The 21,047-nt window shown below is 37.9% G+C and overlaps 1 protein-coding gene across 6 annotated transcripts in view; it reads left to right on the plus strand.

Moving 5' to 3' along the window:
• The window catches only part of RMND1 (required for meiotic nuclear division 1 homolog), a 44,552-nt gene that overhangs the window by 4,609 nt on the left and 18,896 nt on the right, over positions 1-21,047 (plus strand). For 3 of the 6 annotated variants that reach the window (XR_011074918.1, XM_068550892.1, XM_068550893.1), the window contains exons 2-9: positions 174-691; positions 6,888-6,996; positions 9,899-9,974; positions 13,590-13,629; positions 16,317-16,417; positions 18,160-18,266; positions 19,213-19,277; positions 19,839-19,915. Coding sequence is in view for 5 of the 6 variants with exons in the window: in XM_068550892.1 (XP_068406993.1) it covers positions 188-691; positions 6,888-6,996; positions 9,899-9,974; positions 13,590-13,629; positions 16,317-16,417; positions 18,160-18,266; positions 19,213-19,277; positions 19,839-19,915 (1,079 nt within the window). In the remaining variant the exon portion in view is untranslated. Of the gene's footprint in view, positions 1-173; positions 692-6,887; positions 7,023-9,898; positions 9,975-13,589; positions 13,630-15,878; positions 15,930-16,316; positions 16,418-18,159; positions 18,267-19,212; positions 19,278-19,838; positions 19,916-21,047 lie in introns of those variants that run through there. The other 3 variants (XM_068550894.1, XM_068550896.1, XM_068550895.1) reach the window with 3 other exon arrangements.

Consider the following 21,047-nt stretch of genomic DNA (forward strand, 5'->3'; position numbering starts at 1 on the left):
GGTGGTGAAAACACTTGTATTTTTTTAACCTCATTCTTTTACTAGGCTTAAGTTAAGATGTATCTACTTTGCAAATTGTTTTACAGAAATATACCTGTTACCTGGGAAAACACTATATATCTTATTAACATTTTTTATTAAAAAACTTGAACTTTGAATTCTTTTTCTTGTAGCTTGAGATGTGGTAATGTCAGCCAGACTTCTCAGATCCTTGGCCAGATGTCACTATATTTTATCAAAAGCGTGTCAGTGCCAAAGACTTGTTCATCGAACATTAAAACCACTTAAGGAATTTGAGACCACAGCATGCAACACCCTGACAAGAAGTCAGAACGTGAATTTGTTCTTTCCTGATACAGCAGCTGTTGGTTTGAATAAGTCCCAGGTCCTGGAAATGAACCGGAAAATATCAAATACAAACGTACTCTCTCCATTAAACACTGCACGTTACCAAGATGAAAAAGAGCACCTTCCAACCAGGAACTCCCTTGGTACTCATAGGAAAGTGACTCACAAACCAAATCTGTTAGGTTTTAAGTGGTTTATAAAAATATTAAAGAGACATTCCTCATCTGTGTCAACGGAAACACTTGTTTCTAAACAAGACTTTCCGCAAATCAAGAGACCACTGAAAGCATCAAGGACCAGGCAGCCATCCAGGACCAACCTTCCAATTCTGCCTGTGAACAAGGTAAAAACACTTGTGGTGGTGGCGCCTCTGTTCCCTAATAATCACTCTGAACCCCTGTGGATCCCACCTTAGCCTTACTGCCAACATAGGAGAGCCAGCCCCCAGCTCAGCACTTCTTTCAGGATCTTTGAAGCCTAATAGTAAAACCTGTCATCTCCAAAGAGAATCAACATCTTAATTTTAGGAATTAGTGGTACATATAAAGGCAAAATAGAGGCAATTAAATATAAAAATATAGTTTATGAAAGGATTAGTTAGTGGCCTAAGGAGATTTTGAAAAAGACTAGTAGTAAGTCCATTCTAGGAACAGTGCTATAAAAAGCCCCCATTAAAAAAAAAAAATCAAACTGTAGAAATTCTGTATTAAATTTAAAAATTTTTTTTTACATTAAGTATGCAGACAGGTAAACATTCATTAGCCAGTGGTGACTGCATGGGAGGGGGTGGTGAAAGGACATGGCAAGGTGGAATCCAAAAAGCAGAGTGAAGGTTTTTGCTTTTTTTTATCATTTGAAGGTTGAAGTGGTTGTTTTCATTCACTGTTAAGAGGTTTATGGGAATTTCTCAACTACAGTTTGCATTTGCCCACTAAATGATAAATACTTAAGGTCAGGATCAAGCCCTTTGGTAACCTGTGTATCTCACATGATACTTGAAACTTTGCCTTATACTTAATAAATGTTTATTAAACAGGAAAGGATAGAAGAGAAGCAAAGGGATCTTTGATGTCTGTAGCCATCAACATTAAAAGTAAGAATGTCGAATATTTAAAACTTGATGAAGCATTCTGAATCTATCAGAAAACAGGTTATACTGTCTATCTTAAAATCTCGATTCTGAGAAGGAGACCTTGAGAGCGTTTAACTTGTTCTGTTTTTTTTTTTTTTTTTTTTTTTTTACTGTGTGGTTGACTTCCTTTAAAAAGGGGTACAGGCCTTCACGTCTTATCCTCAGGTTGTGAAGTTAGGAGTTGGTTAATGACTTTTATTTTGGATTCTAGCTTTGTTTACATTCTTGTTTGGTTTCCTTGAACCCACAATATGAAGGATGGGAGTTTTGGATGCATTCTGCTCTCACCCCTTTCTTTCTAGCTCTTGAGTGTTTAATTATGTTGTTTAGTTTTGTGATCATCTGGGAAATTTAGTATTTAAGTGACTGAGATGAAATTAAGTGTAAAAACCTGAATTCATAGCAGATCCAAAAAAGAGGAGGATCAAGTCCCTTTTTTCTTTTGTTACATCTAGCAGCCCAGAGCAGAGTCAAGTTTCTTATGAAAGGCTGGTAAGGTCAGCGATGTCACTTTTTTTTGTAGTTGTTGGTTGTAAACTGTCAAAAAGGCATTATTTCTTTGGGCTGTCCGTAGACTTGAAAGCAGTTTTCCTGGATTCCGTTTTTTATTTTTCTTTAGGACTTTTTTTTTTCTGCTTCCAGGAAAGGATTTGAAGTAGATTTTCAAAATTTAATAAGTTTCAAATGAGATAATAAAAGCATTACATTCAAAATAGAGCAAGCAGTTGATATGAACAGAGAAGTAAATATTATCAGGTATCTGATATGCGTAATCTAGTTGAACATTTAGTTCGGAGAAGCCCAATGATTAAAGAAAAGCAGGAATACTCCTGGGTTGTACATTTCTTGTTGTCTAACAAGAAAAAAAGAAAAACATAAGAGTGTCTTATAAGAAATAACTTTTTCTGTCACCAATTTAAGGAGTCATTTATTTCCTGGGTCCTGGCGTAGGACATATTATGTAACGTAATAGCTGTGACTTCAGTTGGAATTTCACGAAAACAGAAACAGTATGTCGTTTCTCTGGAAGCACAGGAAAATAATAGACAATCTTTTCTATTTCTGAAAGCATTTTGAAAGTGACCTGAGGGAGTATGATTCTTGGAACATTATTTTCTAATGATCTTACAGGAGAACACAGTCTTGAGGTATAACGAGGTAATATATGCCCAGGGCTGAAGACTGGCTTTTATCTGTCCCGAATAGAGGGCCCCTCCATTTCCACGTGGGCATCATGGGGCTGGCGAGTCCCCTTTGGTGGTAAAGCCCTTTCCTCCCCTCTGGACTGAGTCAGGAAAGGACTCTACTTTGTACAAGAAAGAGGTACCCTTTGTCTCATTCCCCACGTGTGCACCTGAGCTCACCCTCTTACCTCTGCCACACGGCGTGCGCTTGGAATTGACTGGGTGAGGCTACTCACCCTCTATATTGGAATCAAGTCTTCACCTGATTCCATTTGTAGAGATCATAACCTACTGAGATACTCAACCCACATACTGTTGGCTCATCACTTATCATGGCAGGGCCAGTGCTTCTTGTTGCTCTGTCCTGTCTTTGAGGAGGACAATGCCCGAGGATGAGGACCACCCTCTGAGCAGTGTAGAGGCTGGCAGAGGCGGCAGGGTGCTGGAACGCCCAGCAGTAGTTTTCAGGCTAACACCACAGTGTGTAGTAAAATTAACCAGTGGGTTGTTAATAGGTTTGGGTTTTTTTTGGTTTGTTTGATGAAATAGAATAGAAATTATCAATGCATTACTCATGATAAAGGTAAATATTGTTTTGTGAAGCTTTTGCGTCAGTTATTGGTGTGGGTGTCTATGTGTAGGTAGGTACTGTGTATGTGAAGGGGTTTCTCACCATAGGTTGTAGTCAGAAAGCTTAAAAGCTAAAGCTTTATACTAGTAATGTAAAATGCATCTGTGTTTTATAACTTTCGCCTATAATCTGTACATAACAGGAAAAACATGCATTTTTTCCCTTAGTAATACAGAAGCAACATTACTGTAATGCACTAATTTCTTTTTTTAGTGAAAGAACATGAATAAAAATAAACTTTCTTTTTTAGGAAAAGTATTCTGTCAGAGTATGTGATGCTCTAAAACAAGAATCATATATAAATTTCTAGCCCCATCTGCTGGAATATGTTTTCTGTGGCCAGAAAAATGAAACATACTGAAACATGGTGGTTTTCTTGGCTTTGGTTTTGTTTTGTTTGGGTTTGGGTGGTTTTCTTTTAACATTTTAAAATAGAAAGGCCTAAATTTAAGTCTTAAATCCAATAACTATTTTAGGTTGGTTTGGCACATTTATTTAAGAACAAGTTGTTGATCCCCATGCTAGAACCTGAAATTTGCTATATATTTATATTTAATGCTCAAAAAATAATGGTTCATTATAAAAATCCAGAAAAAAAAAATGTCTAAAAATGAAAGCTTCTTGCAGAGTAACATCTTTAAATAATAGGGGAAAAAAATGCAAAGATGACACACGCTCTTTCCCTTTACCAAATGGATTTAAATACAATCTTGAAATTGAAAAACAAAGGAAATAAAACCCAAAAATGATATTTATAACAAGTCAAATCGGAAAACCTTGTGAATCATTTATTCACGGAAGATTCATAACTTAAACAGAGACTCACATCCCAGATGTTTAAGGAGGATACAGAAAGTAGTGTGGCGAGCCGTATAAGTTATGTAACGTAGGCTAAGCCAAGTAAGCTGTGAGACATTGGCTGGAACTCTGACCCAAACTAAATAGGAGATGGTGAGAGAAGGAAAGGTGACAATCTTCAGAAAATCTGCAAAGATCCTTGGAATGACTAAGTTAAAAACAAATTGTGTTTAAAAATTTATAACCTGTCTCTTTGGAGCTCAGCATATATTTTCTCATGGAAGTAGTGGTTGAATGCTTTGACTTGTTCCATTTTTGAGAATGTAAAATAGTACAAGTTTTTTTAGCACAGATGGGCCTGGTCAGTAAGAAAGATGATGGTGAAGCAGGCACGAGACAGGGAGTGGGAGGGACTGCATTGGCTGGAGAATCAGGCCCCCCCCCACCCCGACCCTGGTCAGTTACTGCTAGATCTTCCACTGGAGCAAAAGATGGTGGAAATCTGGATTTTGTGTCAAATGGCCATTTATTGTTGATAGTTTGTTCAAATCTTGAAAACACTATGTGGGTCAGCTCTTGAGTTGGATAGTTCTCTGGGCTGCCAGTTTACGGCTCTGATTCTAGAGACAGTCGGCAGTGCCGTTTCTAGTACAGTTATGGGAAAACCCTCCACTGGACTAGCTGTTGTTGACCTTCTCCGTATCTCCTGTCTTCTCCTTCGTGCCTCCTTCTCTTCCCACTCCAGCCTAAACTAAGCATGTCAGCTGTAGCAGTCCCAGAGTAACTCTGACATCCAACCTAATACACTGGGATTTTGCTTAGCAAACTTCAGTAAATTTGTCAGCTTTTGTAGGGTAGAGCCTGCCTGCCATGGCCTTACCTGATGCTTCTTTCCAGGATTCCTTTCTTTCAGCCAACTTAATCTCATATCCTGCCCCCTCTTTTTAACTCCACGGAGCCTTAAAAGAACAACTAGTGCTGGCACTTCTAAACCTTAAGCGCATAACTGATTCCTGTACTCCAGTAACCAGCTTTACTTTGACTGTATGGATCCATATGTTTTTGTAAATTAACGTGTTCTTACCTTCATGATGAATATGGGAATCAGCATGTCAGATATCTGCAACAGGAGGGTTCTGCATCCGTTTAGCTCACATTCAGTGACAATTTCAGCTTGTCTGACTTTTAATTTTTTTTCTAATTGAATTAAAATCAATTAGACAATTGAATGTTTTGCTTATGAGCGGATATTTTACAGATTTTAGGTTTTTCAGGTCCTCCATTTATTCCTCTGCTACTTTTCAAACCACACATTAGACCTGTGTAACAGATGGAAGAAAAAGCAAACCAGAGTTAGGTCATCTCTTGAGAAAGAGCCAGGAGTTAGGTAACAAAAGTGGGAGGAAGGAAGAAATTTATGTACTACTTTTCTTGAATTTCATACTAGGAATGTAGCAGAAAGGGAAAGAATTTAGGAGCCAAGATGAGTAAATCCTAGGAATAAATTTTGATTTAGTGACTCATATACCTCTTTTGATACATATGGGCCAAAGCACCATATGTATCAAAGACAGTAGACTCACTAATGTTCTGATTAATAGATACTAAAATATAAAATTATGAACAAATGAAAATTCAGATGTAAATTACTTGATAAACTTTTTAGCCTCCCATAAATTTTGATGGTTTAAACATATCTGTATGTGCCGTAATAATAACTATTACCTAAAAAATGTTGAACATTTGTGCTAGTCATGGTTCTGAGCAGTTGACATTCATCAGCTTGTTTAAACTTCACAACAACCCTATCAAGTAGGCATTATTGTTATTCTGATTTTTTTTTAATGAATCTAATTCTGTGCCTGAACTCTTAACACCTCTGCTGATAGCTTTTGAACTTTATTGACCATATTCCATAGTGAGAAATTTATTTTACATTACAGTGTATATGTAGTGACCCAATATACCTATATAGACATATATGTGACAGAAAATGTCATAGAATAAAATTTACCCTTACTATGAATTATGTACTCTAATATTTTCTGTTTTATTCTGTTCAGTTTATTTTTTTTTTAAGCTGGTTTGGGCCGACTAAATTGGTATCAGGACTCACTAATGGCTTGTGACCTACAGTTTGACAAAAACACTGTGTGCTGTGCCATATGCTTACCATATGTATACTGTATAGCTACACACAACATAAATGTGTGCATGTACACACAGGTAAGACTCCTAGTGCAGAAATCCAAAGCACTCACCAAACCGGGACGCATTCTCAGATTCACAGAACTTTTAACCAGAGTACAATTAACTAGAGTAAAAATTCTGTAATTCCTTAGTAGATTCAAAGTAATCTCTTGCCTGTACAAGGCTAGTGGCAAATTATCAAATGACCTCAAATAATAATGCTGCTGTGAAAAAGAACCATGGAAGCTCAAGGTTGGACAGACTTTAACTAGCATCTCATCCAGGCGCCTTGTATGGTGCCTAAATCCTCTCTATTTTTTGACCAGTCTGTGCTTGAAGCACAACCAGCAGGTGTGGCTCCCTGTTCTGATAGCCCATTCCATCTCTTTGACGATTAAGAGAAAGTTCTTGCATAGATTGAGCTGAAATCTGCCTCCTTGTAACTTCTTTCTCTGCATCCTTCTCACATCCTTTGTCTGAACCGTTGAAATGTTTGGAGAAAACTCTCGAGTGCCACCTTTGCAGCACGCCATCCTCCCTGTAAAGAGACAGCCATCACAGGCACCTCTTGGTAACCCATCTCACGCTCCTCTCTCTGGCACAGGACCTGATGCACTGTACTGCATTTGCAACCGCAGATGAATACCATCTTGGAAGTCTCTCTCAAGATCTGGCCTCCCATGGATATGTTGAAGTAACAAGCTTGCCTAGAGGTACATCTTCTTGAACCTGGGGCCAAGTATGTTAAAATGTATTAGAAAATAATTTTCCTATGATAACTTTCTTAAATATGCATTTGTTTAGGTTTCATTTCCTCTTTTTTTTAAATACATTTATTTATTTGTTTTTATTTTTGGCTGTGTTGGGGGTCCTCGTTGCTGCGCGCGGGCTTTCTCTAGTTGCGGCGAGCGGGGGCTACTCTTCTTTGCGGTGCGCAGGCTTCTCACTGCGGTGGCTTCTCTTGTTGCGGAGCACGGGCTCTAGGCACGCGGGCTTCAGTAGTTGTGGCACGTGGGCTCAGTAGTTGTGGCTCGCAGGCTCTAGAGCACAGGCTCAGTAGCTGTGATGCACGGGCTTAGTTGCTCCACGGCATGTGGGATCCTCCTCGACCAGGGCTCGAACCCATGTCCCCTGCATTGGCAGGTGGGTTCTTAACCACTGAGCTACCAGGGAAGCCCCTCATTTTCTATTTGAAGGATTATATCATAAAAATGGTGTTGAATCTCTTTATACAAATGACATACAAAGATAGGAAATTTAAAACATATTCACAGAGAACTTAGTTCGAAGATTAAAATCAATATGGTTTATTCAGCTGTATTTATAGGATCACTCTTACTTGGGATGATCAAAGGCCATGACACTTCATTTCTGTCACGTTAAAAAGTTATTTTAGTATTACAGAAGAACCGTAAAATTGATAGAAATGTTGGGGAGAGCCTTTAAAGAAAAATTTACCAGTACAGTCCAACACTTTAAAACTAACAAAATTAGTTAAAAGATAAACTCAGTGAATATCTTAAAAAAGAATTAAAATAAACTGAGAGGATTTTAGGATAGTGAGAGGAAGGCTTCTTGAGAAATCACCTGCTTTACTTTAAAAAAATGCTTGGAACACTTTGATGGAAGATTCATGAATTTACCTCAAAGTAGCAAAAAATAGTAGGTTGAAAACCTCTCTGCTACAAAGAAAATTCTTAAAAGAGTCACCGACCCTGTAAGAAACAATCGAAATGTCATTGTGCTTTCTCAGCCTTGATGATCTGAACCGACTGTTTGTACTATTTGGTGGCAAAAAACAAACATAATTGACTTAGAAAAACAGAGCTATGTCCAGAAGAAAACAGAGCTATGTCCAGAAGAAAAACAGAGCTATGTCCAGAAGAAAAATTGCCCTGAGGTATTCTTTCTTGGCTGATTCCAGAGGCTGTCAGCAGGGTGGCCCTGTGCATTACACACTTGGGGGCTTCTCATACTATTCTCACTGGCCTGGATCTTTCCCACTTCATTTGTGGTGTTCTCGGCTATATGGGTGAGCCTTGCCCTCTATAGATGTAGAACTTAAGGAAGTGTGATTTCACCAAAGAAAAGGAGTTTAGGAGTTGGTCTCTATCTGAATCCCCCATTCCCCAACCTCTATCCGGAGCTCTGAAGCTTTGAGGATCCTAATTTTATGTTAAGAAATTATGTTGATGGGAAAGAAAGATTCTTTTCGTGGCTGCACTTCTATTCAACAGTTCTCTCCCCTAAAAGGACAGATTGTGGTAAAGAAATGAAAATAATTGGAAGTGAAACATCAAAAGATAGAATTAGAAAATGTTGAATTTCCAAATGATTCTGAGGTGCGGCTTTTCCAGTGTCTTTTTCTCCTGAGATCGTCCCTCCCACCTCCTGCTTTGCAGTAGCAGTTTAATGAACAGTCTGTGAAACAAATCTTAAATACAAACACATGCATTGAAAACTATGCTCTGAGGATAAAGCAACTTCTAATTTGTGGGAAAAGGATTAAATATTTCTGTTTTCTGAAAAGGTTATTTTGTATTTTGTTTTCTATTAAAATGTATTTAGTTTCAAAAAAGAAATTATGTAACATTTTACATGTTAATATTAGTATATTTATTAATTGATAGACTAACATGTTATATATAGTTTACATTATAGAATATTTATATACTTATAATAAATACTACTAAACTAATATACAAAGTAACTACTTACTGGTGAATATTTGTATATGTATGTATTTAATATTTAAAATGTTAAAATATTTAAATAGTTATAGGTGACTATCATGCTAGTTCTCATGATTAACTTTGAAATCAGATATGTTTTGAAATGGACTGTATCTTTGTTTCTGTATGTCTTCTATTTTCCACACTTTATACAATATAATTTAAAATTCAGTGAAATGAGTAGTTTGAGAATATTAAAATTATATTATTAATAAAATGATATTTAAAGGAAGAGACTATATTAATGGCTCTTCAAATTTTATTTTAAATTACTTTTACAGAAAGAAGTTTAATTCTTTTTTCTTTTTTTAATTGAACTATAGTTGATTTACAGTGTGTTAATTTCTGCTGTACAACAGTGATTCAGTTATACATATACATTCCTTTATACATATACATTCTTTTTTATATTCTTTTCCATTATGGTTTATCATAGGATATTGGATATAGTTCCCTGTGCTATACAGTAGGACCTTGTTGTTTATCTGTTCTCTATATAATAGTTTGCATCTGCTAACCCCAAACTCCCAATCCATCCCTCCCCCACCCCCCCAAATTCTTGAACCTTAGTTGTACTGATACTAAGACTTTAATAATTATCAACTGGACTAGCGATTACTGAATCAAAATGGGGGTGAATGAGTTTTAAATAGCACTAATAATAGTGTCACAGGTTGTTGAATATTTTGTTCAAGTAATTTCTTATGGTCTTTTCATTTTCATATATTAAATACTTTCAGAAACCTTAGTAGAAAAATGGACAGTATGTTGTAGAGCACTTCATGGTATATGAAGAAATGATCACAAATACTTTGTTAAAAGTTTATAGGTGACTTAAATCTTGTGTCACCTTGTGACATAGCTTTTTGCTCATTTATCACAGATGCAGCAAATATTTTGGTGATAGGTATGGAAAATTCTGCAAAAGAAGGTGATCCTGGAACAATATTCTTCTTCAGGTAAGACAAGAAAGCAACTCCATTGGAAGATGGGCTGTGGCCAGCTAATGTGGTCCTTAAAGATGCAGGTGTACCTTCTCTCTTAACAGAAGATGTTTCAAAATTTATTTGTGATTTAAATTTATCCTTTGGTTCTTATTTGAATAGGAGAGTTTGTCACTTTTAGGCATCAGCTGGTAAATCCTCTTATGAAATAAAGAATTTCCCCCCCTAGGGAAAAGATTAGGGATTTTTTATTCATTTTGTTCTAAATTAACTTTAAGCAGTATGTCATCTTTGTATCATCTATGCAAGTTTTTTGCACCGCTCATAATTCATGACAGTAAAGGGTGCACTTAACATGTTATAAAAAGAGAGCATTGGACAAAGCTAAGGTCAGGAACCACTGGTGGAAATAATGGTGCCCTGCAGAATGCAGGGATTTAGGGAACCGAGTGGACTCCCCCCCACCAGCTTCCGGCCTTCCTGCGAACAAGAGACTGAAGGAAGCTCAGGCTGAGGTCATTAACAGAGGCCCATTCGGGTAACTTGGTGTGTACTTGCCTTTATTTGTAAATGTGGATTTTTATTTACTAAGGATATATAAGCATCTTATTTCCCATTCATCTTCAGTGCCCCTTATCAGGTGCATGCTACCTGCCCCGCTGTCTTTTCTTCCTTTTCTTTCTTCTCCCTCTGGAGCTAAAGTTTTAGATCACCTTACCTCTCTAGAGACTTCAGACTGGGACCCTGATCCACATACGTTTATTCCTTTTATTTAAAGGTTTTTTTTTTTTTTAAGGTTGTTTTAACACCGGATACTCCAGAGTAGCTGAGTGGAAGTGGTAATGATAATAGAAACCATTTAAAATAATCTCATCCTCACAACGTTTGAGGAAGATCTTTTATGCCCAAGGGTCAGAGGGATTAAGTGAATTACCCACAGTCAAAGGACTAATAAGTGGCAGAACAGAAATACATGGAACATCCATAAGAATCCAGACTCTGATGAAGTTTCTGTGGTCTTAGTTCTTACAGCTGATAACCGGAAGCTCTGTCTTTGTTCGTGTGGATGCCTTACTTTCCTTGGACATAATCAAGAATTCAACATTTAGTGCCGGTAGAAAAACACCCCTTTTGACTTGAGTAAGGAATTTGGATTTCTGAGGTCCTCTAGATCAGCATCATCCAGTAGAAATACAATGCAAGGCACAAATGCAAGCCGCGAATGTAATAATACATTTTCTTACAGCCACATTTTTAATTTAAAAAAAGATGAATTTAATTTTGACCAACACTAATGATAACATCATATATTGCCTGAAATTAATTTTACTGGTATATTTTATTTAACCCAACATATCTAAACTATTATCATTTCAACATGTAATCAGTCAACAATTAGTGAGATTTACATTCTCCTTTTCATACTAAGTCTCTGAAACCTGGCGTATATTTTCCACTTATAGCAGCTCTCAGTTTGGACCAGGCCTGTTTCAGGTGCCCAGTAGTCACATGTGGCTTGAGCGCCATACTGCAGAGTTCCTGGGATCTCTCATCTGCCTTGAGGTGCTTCTCTGAACCAGGGCTCTGGCTGTGGCCTTAAACACCTCCCAAATCCATATCCTGAGACCCCACCCTGGCCTTTTGCCACACTCACTGCTTGGTCTCCCTGCCTGTCTTCTCACCCCACCACCTGTCTGTCTGTCTGTCTGTTTGTAGGCAGAGCAATTTTTCAGTAGGTAATTCTGATCACTATACTGTCCTTAAAATTCTAAGGAATGTGACCAAATGCCTTATCACAGCACGAAGTTCCTTCAGGGGTTGGCTCCTCCCGCCTCTGACCTGCGTGCCCTCCACTTGCCCTCATCCGCAGCCATTCAAACTACTGGCTTTTTATTCTGAGACGTTGCCTGCCCCCCTCGCACCTTTTCCTGGAGCCTGGGGTATTTCCTCTGCTGTATTTCCTCTCGTTTTCTCATTTGGCTCTGCTAGTCCTTTAGGAACTGTGTCCCTCCGGCGTACATCCACCTAGATTCTGCATAACACTGTTACAGCGTGGATCACGCTATTGTAATTGGTGGTCCGTGGATCAGTGTTCTCTGGATTGGGACTTCCTTGAGCAGAGGATCTAGACCATACTCACCTTTGCATCCCAGATGCTAAGCACAGACCCACACACGTACTAAGCACATTGCTTAAGATGGTTTGAAGGATGGTAATGGGAACATCATATTTTTACCTTTCTTTTTTTTTTTTTTTTTAATTATTTATTTATTTGTTTACTTATTTTTGGCTGCATTGGATCTTCGTTGCTGTGCACGTGGGCTTTCTCTAGTTGCGGCAAGCGGGGGCTACTCTTCGTTGCGGTGCGCGGGCTTCTCACTGCGGTGGCTTCTCGTTGCGGAGCATGGGCTCTAGGCACACAGGCTTCAGTAGTTGTGGCACGCAGGCTCAGTAGTTGTGGCACACGGGCTGTAGAGCACAGGCTCAGTGGTTGTGGTGCACGGGCTTAGTTGGTCTGTGGCATGTGGGATCTTCCCGGACTAGGGCTCGAACCCGTGTCCCTTGCGTTGGCAGGCAGATTCTTAACCACTGCACCACCAGGGAAGCCCCTACCTTTCTTTCATTTCTACCCTCCTTCCTCTGGTGCAATGACCCAGAGCTGTAACTCCTTTTTCTTTTTTTTTTTTTTAATTTACTACCTAAAACAGCTCAACACATCAGACTTCAGAAATCAAAACAAGCTCCCTAACAGTTTTTAGACTTAAATTTTGTCAAAGGCAGACTTGCATTGTGAGGGCCTCCTGTGGCTTTGTTGCAGGTCTTCTCTGAGCACTGTAGGCATGGCTGGCATTATTTCATTAGGTGCCTTTACCATCTGAGGCTTTAATTTATCTCAGTCTCTTTATTCCACAGATATTAAAAGCATGACCCTTTATTCTTTTCTGATAGCAGAATCTGCCTAACGAGAGCTAATGAGACAGGTCTCCAAAATTTCCTTATTCTGATATCTGTACACCAGAATTGAATCAGGGTACTTCTGTGGTGGTGCAGTGGTTGGGAGTCCGCCTGCCAATGCAGGGGACACGGGTTCAAGCCCTGGTCTGGGAAGATCCCACATGCCGCAGAGCAGCTAAGCCCGTGTGCCACAACTACTGAGCCTGCGCTCTAGAGCCCGTGCTCCACACAAGAGAAGCCACCGCAATGAGAAGCCCGCGCACCGCAACGAAGAGTAACCCCCGCTCGCCGCAACTAGAGAAAGCCTGTGCGCAGCAGTGAAGACCCAATGCAGCCAAAAAGGAATTAATTAATTAAAAAAAAAAAAAAAGAATTGCATCAGGTATGAAAGAGTCTAGTTACTTGAAGTTACATGGTTTTACAATAATAGTTATTTATTCTGCAAACCACAGGAGAAATCCGTGAATTTTTGAGGGGTCAGGTTTTTTATCAAAAATTCAAAAAATAGCTTTTGTTTATCATATTCATCCAGGGACCATCATGTCAAATCAATAATAAATCATATTTTTTAAAATTGGCATTCTAGATACATTCTAGAAGCTACCTAAGCATGGTTTTATGTGTGGCCCTAAAGAATGTATTCCACCTTTAACTTAGTTTATTCTTTTAAATCAGGGAAGGAGCTGCTGTCTTCTGGAATGTGAAAGACAAAACTGTAAGTATAAATAAAGTGTGAAAGTATTAAAATTTAGTTTTCTGAGAATAAATTGTTAATTGGCACTCAGTAATCTGAGCAATTGGAAGATAAATTAACAGATAATCCTCAGTTTATTTGCTCTGCATTATGTGATGTTGATTCTAGCACTGTCATCTTCCAAAATTTTCTTTTTCACTTAGAAGTTTCCTACATTTTCCATTCTCTGAGCACACAATAATTTGTGGAAAATCAGAACAATCCTAGCTACACTGCAGACAGAAGGAAGTATACTTCTCATGTGATAACCTACGAAATGAGTAATGTACACACAGTTCACTGGAAGCTGGCTGTACTGAGTCTTATTTTAGATCAAGTTTTCTAGAACTTTTTAACTCACTGGAAATAATTTCTTCAATATCCCAATCATGATTTGTTTAATACAGCCTTTTCAGAGGCAGTTTGATAATACATATCAAAGCTTTATATTTAACTCAGCAATTTTACATCTAGAAAGTTATCCAAAGGAAATAATCACAGTTATATATGATGAATGATGTATAGAAATGTTCATCAACACATTATTTACAATAGCAAAAATGAGAAGTAACCAAAACACATAATAATAGGAAGTTTGTTAAATACATCCATAGCATGTATTTAGGATGTACATACTACAGCTCTTAAAAGTCACGTGGGAAGAAACCAATTCCTGAGGAATTGCCTGTGTATATGATACAGTTAAATTAAAAGAGCAGGTTGCAAAATATAACCAATATAATACCAGAGCTGGTAAAAAAATATGCCTCATACAAACCCAGTTTTACTGAAAGGAGATACACACACAGGGGGCAGGGGCAGGGAGACTGGGGAGCGGTTTCCTGGAGAAAAGGAAATATAAATGAGCAATAAACGCAAGAAAAATGTACACATTGGCTATTTGAATTTGCAAAGATGTAAAAGGCTGACAATACCCAGTGTTTTTTAAGAATGCTCTCATTAAAAAAAAAAAAAAAAAGAGTGCTCTCATAGGCACAGATGTAGAGAACAAACATATGGACACCAAGGGGGGAAAGGGGGGGGTGGTGGGATGAACTGGGAGATTGGGATTGACATTTATACACTGATATGTATAAAATAGATAACTAATAAGAACCTGCTATGTAAAAAAATAAAATTCAAAAAAAAAAGAATGCTCTCATAAATCTTTGGATTCTAAAGTTGGAAAAACTGTTTTGGAGAGCATTTTAGAAACATTTATCAAAATTATAAGTGTGCATGTCTTTTGTTCCAACAAATCCTAAAGAAATATTCCCACAAGTCCTTGAAGATACACGCATAAGGCTGGCACATGCAACATCGTGATAGTAGAGAATAGAAAAATACCCTCCGTGGATGGACAGTTAAATCAATTATGGTTCCTCCATGAAGGAGAAGAGCACTGAAAATGTTCATACGTACAGTATCATCCCATTTATATAAAAAGCAAACTAAATGTACATACATATACACATAGGGAAAAGTCTGGAAGGATATGCACCAAGTTTAATGGTGGTAACATTAGAGGATTAGAAATTCAGGAGACTGACTATACTGCTGAACTGAATGAATAAGCATTTTCAGAACTCTAGTGGAAAACTGATGAATTCATAAAAGTGTTAACAAAAGATCAAGATGAAAAAGAAAATTAATTACATAGGACTGAGTGAACTGATGAGGATGATTATAATTTTTGTGACTTTCTGTTTGAATAAAAAAAAAAAAATCCCACAAGGACTCAGAGGCAAAAAATATACAAATCAATTTTCACTGCAAAGTAAAGGAGCTGTTACAGTGGAGGATTACTGGACTGAATGTCAATATTTTGACATAGTATGAGTGTGTTTCATGTTTGGTAATTGCAATCATTGTTACTTTTGTTGTGGTCATCCATTTACAATTCTTGGTGTCCGTTTATCTCTTGTAAAAATAAAATACAGTGTGTGTGTGTGAAAAAAAAAAAAGAAATTCAGGAGAACAGAGAGAGATTATCACTTTCTATACCTCTGTGTTTAAATTTTTACAAGTGTGTTACTTAAACTTTTTGTTTTGAAGATTTAAAGAATACAAACCATAATGTTATTAGGGGTTTTCTTTGGGTTGTGGGATAATGGTAGTTTTTGTTTTCCTCCTTAAGCTTGTCTGTGTTTTCCAAATGTAAAAGCAAATGAATATATCGTTCCAATTAGTTGAGTATCACCATGAATTTGCTTTCTCCTTAAAACCTAAAGAACAGAAGACGTGTTATCGGGCTTCCCTGGTGGTGCAGTGGTTGAGAATCTGCCTGCCAATGCAGGGGACACGGGTTCGAGCCCTGGTCTGGGAGGATCCCACATGCCGCGGGGCAATTAGGCCCGTGAGCCACAACTACTGAGCCTGCGCGTCTGGAGCCTGTGCTCCGCAACAGGAGAGGCCGCGATAGTGAGAGGCCCGCGCACTGCGATGAAGAGTGGCCCCCGCTTGCCACAACTAGAGAAAGCCCTCGCACAGAAACGAAGACCCAACACAGCCCAAAAATAAATAAATAAATAAATAAATTCTTAACCAAAAAAAAAAAAGACGTGTTATCAAATGTAATAAAAAAAAATGTTATAAGCATTAACTCTATAACATTATTCTGCACTGAGGGAGTTGGTTATAATTTCAGGTTAATCTTCCTTTTCTTCTAGATGAAGCATGTGATGCAAGTTCTTGAAAAACATGAAATTCAGCCCTATGAAATTGCATTGGTACACTGGGAGAATGAAGAGCTTAACTACTCAAAAACAGAGTAAGCAACTTTTTATCAAATTTATGAAAAGGACACTTGGAATAACTAGGTACAGCAGTAGAGAAGATAAATTATTAATTTGGAGACTAATTTTAAGAAAATTATTGGTACAAATACAAAGCTGAAACAATTAATAAATATTAGTGGATAGATATTATTTTTATAGCTTCTCAGGCTACCCATAAATTAAAACAAGTAGATAGTATAACCCCAAAATAGTAAGTTTCCTAAGCAGCCAAAATCAGTAATATAGTGTGCCTTCGTTAGAATGAACCTGTTAAATTATTCTAGTAAAGTCTTCTCTTAAGTAAAGCCTTTTTGCTTTTTTCCCATTGACTTTGAGTATAAAAAGTATGAAGTATAATGACGGGGTGCTCTAAGAGAACCACTTGTGGAAATGGGGGTGGGTACCACTGCTGTACCACTCTCGGGTCAAATGTATGGGTAGGCAACGTACTGGCCAATTTCCATGTCACAGCAAGGGTGCAAAAATGAGGAGGGGTATTAGGGCGGAGAGAGAAGGCAGAATGAACAGGATTAAAAGGTCTTTTCTCTCAGGGAGGTACTGGTCTAGTGGAATGTGAGAAGGAAAAAAAGTCTTTGTATTGAGAAAGGAAGTGACACAAGCAGAGCTTTAGGGAAATTTGGAAGAGACACCAGCTATAGAAAGACTAATTGGGATAAGAGCTAAGTGATAATAGCCAGCGATGAGCTTTCCTGTATCATCTTCTCCTCCACCAACCTTTGTGCACGTCTTCTGGTCTCACATCTCTCGTGAAGGTTTAGCCTATACTTTTCCTGTTTGCTTGTGATACTTACACTCCCAAATTCCCTCCCTTCCCCCTCCTCCCCAGTCGCTCCAGAGTTCTCTACATATACATCTTGGTTTGCCACAGCTGCCTCATCTCCCTCCCCATCCTCACCATGTCCATGTGATTTCAGATTATATTGTGTATAGTTACATAGTTTTATATTCAGCATTTTTTCACTTAGCAAATATTGTAGGCATTTTCCCTTTTCTACTAAATATCCTTTCAAAACATGCTTGTTCATTTTTGTTGTGTGAATTCCTATAAATGAACCGTTCTTCTGTTGAACATTTAGTTTCTTTCCTGATTTCTTACTATTCAACGTTTGACCATAGAAAGTTTTTTTTAATGTATATCTCTATTCATTTGTCTTTTTTCTTTAATAAATTTATTTATTTATTCATTTATTTATTTACTTACTTATGGCTGCGTTGGGTCTTCGTTGCTGTGCGCGGGCTTTCTCTAGTTGCAGCGAGCGGGGGCTACTCTTCGTTGCAGTTCACGGGCTTCTCATTGCAGTGGCTTCTCCTGTTGCAGAGCACAGGATCTAGGTGCATGGGCTTCAGTAGTTGTGGCTCTCGGGCTCAGCAGTTGTGGCGCACGGGCTTAGCTGCTCTGCGGCGTGTGGGATCTTCCTGGGCCAGGGATCGAACCCGTGTCCCCTGCATTGGCAGGTGGATTCTTAACCACTGTTCCACCAGGGAAGTCCCCATAGGAAGTTTTTTGTACACAAATCTTTCCTTGCATCTTTGATTATTTCCTTAGGATAAATTCCTAGAAGTGGAATTACTTGGATCATAGGGTATAAGAACATTTGTAAGACTATTGATACAGATTGCCAAAATGACCTCTAGAAAGATTATAAAGATTATTTTTCAAAAGAAAAAAAGTACTTTTTGCGATTTAGAAACTACTTTTTTTTTTTTTTCTTAGGGGACAGTCAAAACTTCACAGAGGGGAAATCAGGTTAAATTCAGAGCTAGATTTAGAGGACGCCATTCTAGAGAAATTTGCTTTCTCAAATGCTCTTTGCCTTTCAGGTAAGTTACTACTACTTATCAGAGACGGTATCACATAGTTTTCATTTCATCGAGGGAAGTTGAAATATTTAGTAAAGACTTTGACATGTTTTCGCAGAGTACTCAGCAAAGCCTTATAATTCCTTTTCCTTTTTTTTCCCCTCCAAGAGAAAAATATATGTAGTATAGAGTATAATATATAGTATCTGTGCTACAGTTACTCATTCCTTATTAATGGTATTGATAAAGCTTACCTCTCCAAAAATATTCTTTTATGTTGTTGCTGTTATTATTATTATTATCACTACCTTTGTTTTCCCCTCTCCTTCTCTCTGAGATTGTTAGTCTTAGATTGTCTGTAATCCAGGCAGAGAAAGCACAGCCTTCTGTGATTGGGCACAGGCCTCTATGTAGAAAAATACACTCTGGTTTTTCACAGGAATGGGACAGAGAGTCACGGTGGCTCTCAGTTTTTTCGGCAAGATCCATACACCTGAATAGAACTGTAGAAGTTCTCTAAGAAATGTTCCTGCCATCAGTCTGTACTAGGCTGCTGCTGTGGTGGACTGCACATACCATCCAGGAGGCTTCGGGACTTCTGAGCTGTACGCACAGCCCAGAGGAGTGGCGGGAAGGTCAGGAAGGCCTGATTTCTGCCCCTCTACAGAGCCACCCTTCGTTCCTCTCAGCTTCTGAGATGCAGTATGAGAAAATCAGGGATTCTACCCAATGTAGCTTTGGTCTGCCAGCAGGGCTTGGAAATCCACTCACTTTCTTCTGTCTCTTTCTACTTAGTGCCATCTTTTGTAATAATAAGTAACGATTCTTAAATTTCAGTCTCAAATTTTTTGGACATCTGCTTCTTAAACTGTTGTTGAAATGGCAGTGAAGGTACTGTGCAGTTTTACATTTTGTAGAAACATGAATATGATGATAAATGTTCTGTTGTTAATTTTTCTTCCCCCAGTGAAACTGGCTATCTGGGAAGCAGCACTGGATAAATTTGTTGAATCTATTCAGTCGATTCCAGAGGTAATTATACTGATTTTATGCTTGTTTTCAAGGATTGAGTTCTATTGGGGAAAAATACAAACTTCCCATTATAATGATGAATTTAGAAGTATAATAAAGTAATAATAAACATTAAGAAAGCTGCACTGAATTTAAGCAGGAAAAAAAAAACCCGGTTACATATAAAATGACAAAATAAGAAACCTTTTAAAACTTAAAATTCAAATTACTTTTCTCTAATGGTATAATATTTTTAATGTAACTGAATTGAAGGGAAATAAAATGAAATGTTTCCTCTCTAAGGAAGGAAATTATGACCACTTTTCTCAATTAAAAAGTGTCTTGACAAATTACAAGGAAAATAGTGGCATGAAAAATGCATCTAAAATTATATCAAAACTTCAGAATACATTAAAAATCACACTTACTGTAATTAACTTTGTTTTTACTGTGAAAGGATAATTATACTCGGGAAAACAGCCCCTGGTTTTTCATTAAGAGATTAGGAATGTACATCATAGAAAATGCTAGTGAGAAGGGAAACCTGTGTATGTATGTATCTATTTTCCCCCTCCCAAATAGGCTTTAAAAGCTGGGAAGAAAGTGAAACTATCTCATGAAGAAGTTATGCAGAAAATGGGTGAACTCTTTGCCTTAAGGTAAAATTTTCTCTGTAAATGAAATATTTCATATATTTAACAATCTCCAGAAAATATCCCTGCAGCTCTACAGTAAAGAGCAAACATTTGTATCTTTATGGGAATTGCAGCTGTTTCTATTTCATTCATTATAAGCATGAAGAACTCTTACCCATTAGAAGCAGTTGGGCTGTATTAGGAATGTACTGGAAGAAATTGTGCATGTGCAAGAGAGACCATAATTACTCTACGTTAAACCTACGTCAGCGAGCGTAGGAGGTGTTCTTCAAAGGTGGGAAGATGCATTCTAGAATTTGGACAAGAGTAATTCTCAGTAAAAGTATATCACTGCATCATAATGCTGAATCAGACCTAATTGCTACGGAAAAGTGATGTACCATATTTCATTGACTCTGAGACACCATAAGATGCCACAAGAAAGTGAAAATGCTGCCCACTAACATGTGAGACAATGCTTTTTTATCACAGAATTTAATTTTGCACTACGGAAATAGCTCTTTCAGTCTTATTTGGATGTAGATTTATCACATTTCCTCTTGGGCATACATAAAAAGGAAAGAATAAGAGAAATAAGTCGTCTAAGGCAGTGACAACTAAGTCTCGACTGCCACCTGTAAGACATCATCAATTTTAAAGATGCCTCCCATTTTCAGAGATGATAAAGTGGGAAGAAGAGTGTCTTAAAATTGATGAAATATAATAGTACATCATTTAAAATTAAGTTAAAAGGCCTTCAGTTTATTTTGTTCTTGTAGTTTTCCCAAGATTTATGGAATGAAACACCCTGAATCTTGGTGTTATTCTCACTAGGCAGGATTCTCAGTGTTTCGGCCCTTGTCGTGTGTGGGGTGAGTTACTGGAGTTCCTTGTCAGTAGTAAAGAGTTGCTTTTCCACATTCTCCTTAGTTACTTGCCCTGGAGAGGAGAAGCGGTCCAGTGTTGCGTCATCTAGGCCCTTCTCAAAGTTCAGGGGCCCTAAGTCAGGGCACCAACAAAAATAGAAAGCTCTGCATGAGAGCGTCCACAGCACATCTACAGCCTTGAGCTCGCTAGGAAGTGGGGGAGATAGACTCCTCTGCCCTCTTCTCTTGGTCATGCGAGCAGAATTTGATATAGCGAATTATAATACTGG

Source organism: Eschrichtius robustus, chromosome 9, assembly GCF_028021215.1.
Source record: "Eschrichtius robustus isolate mEscRob2 chromosome 9, mEscRob2.pri, whole genome shotgun sequence".
Classification (NCBI taxonomy): domain Eukaryota; kingdom Metazoa; phylum Chordata; class Mammalia; order Artiodactyla; family Eschrichtiidae; genus Eschrichtius; species Eschrichtius robustus.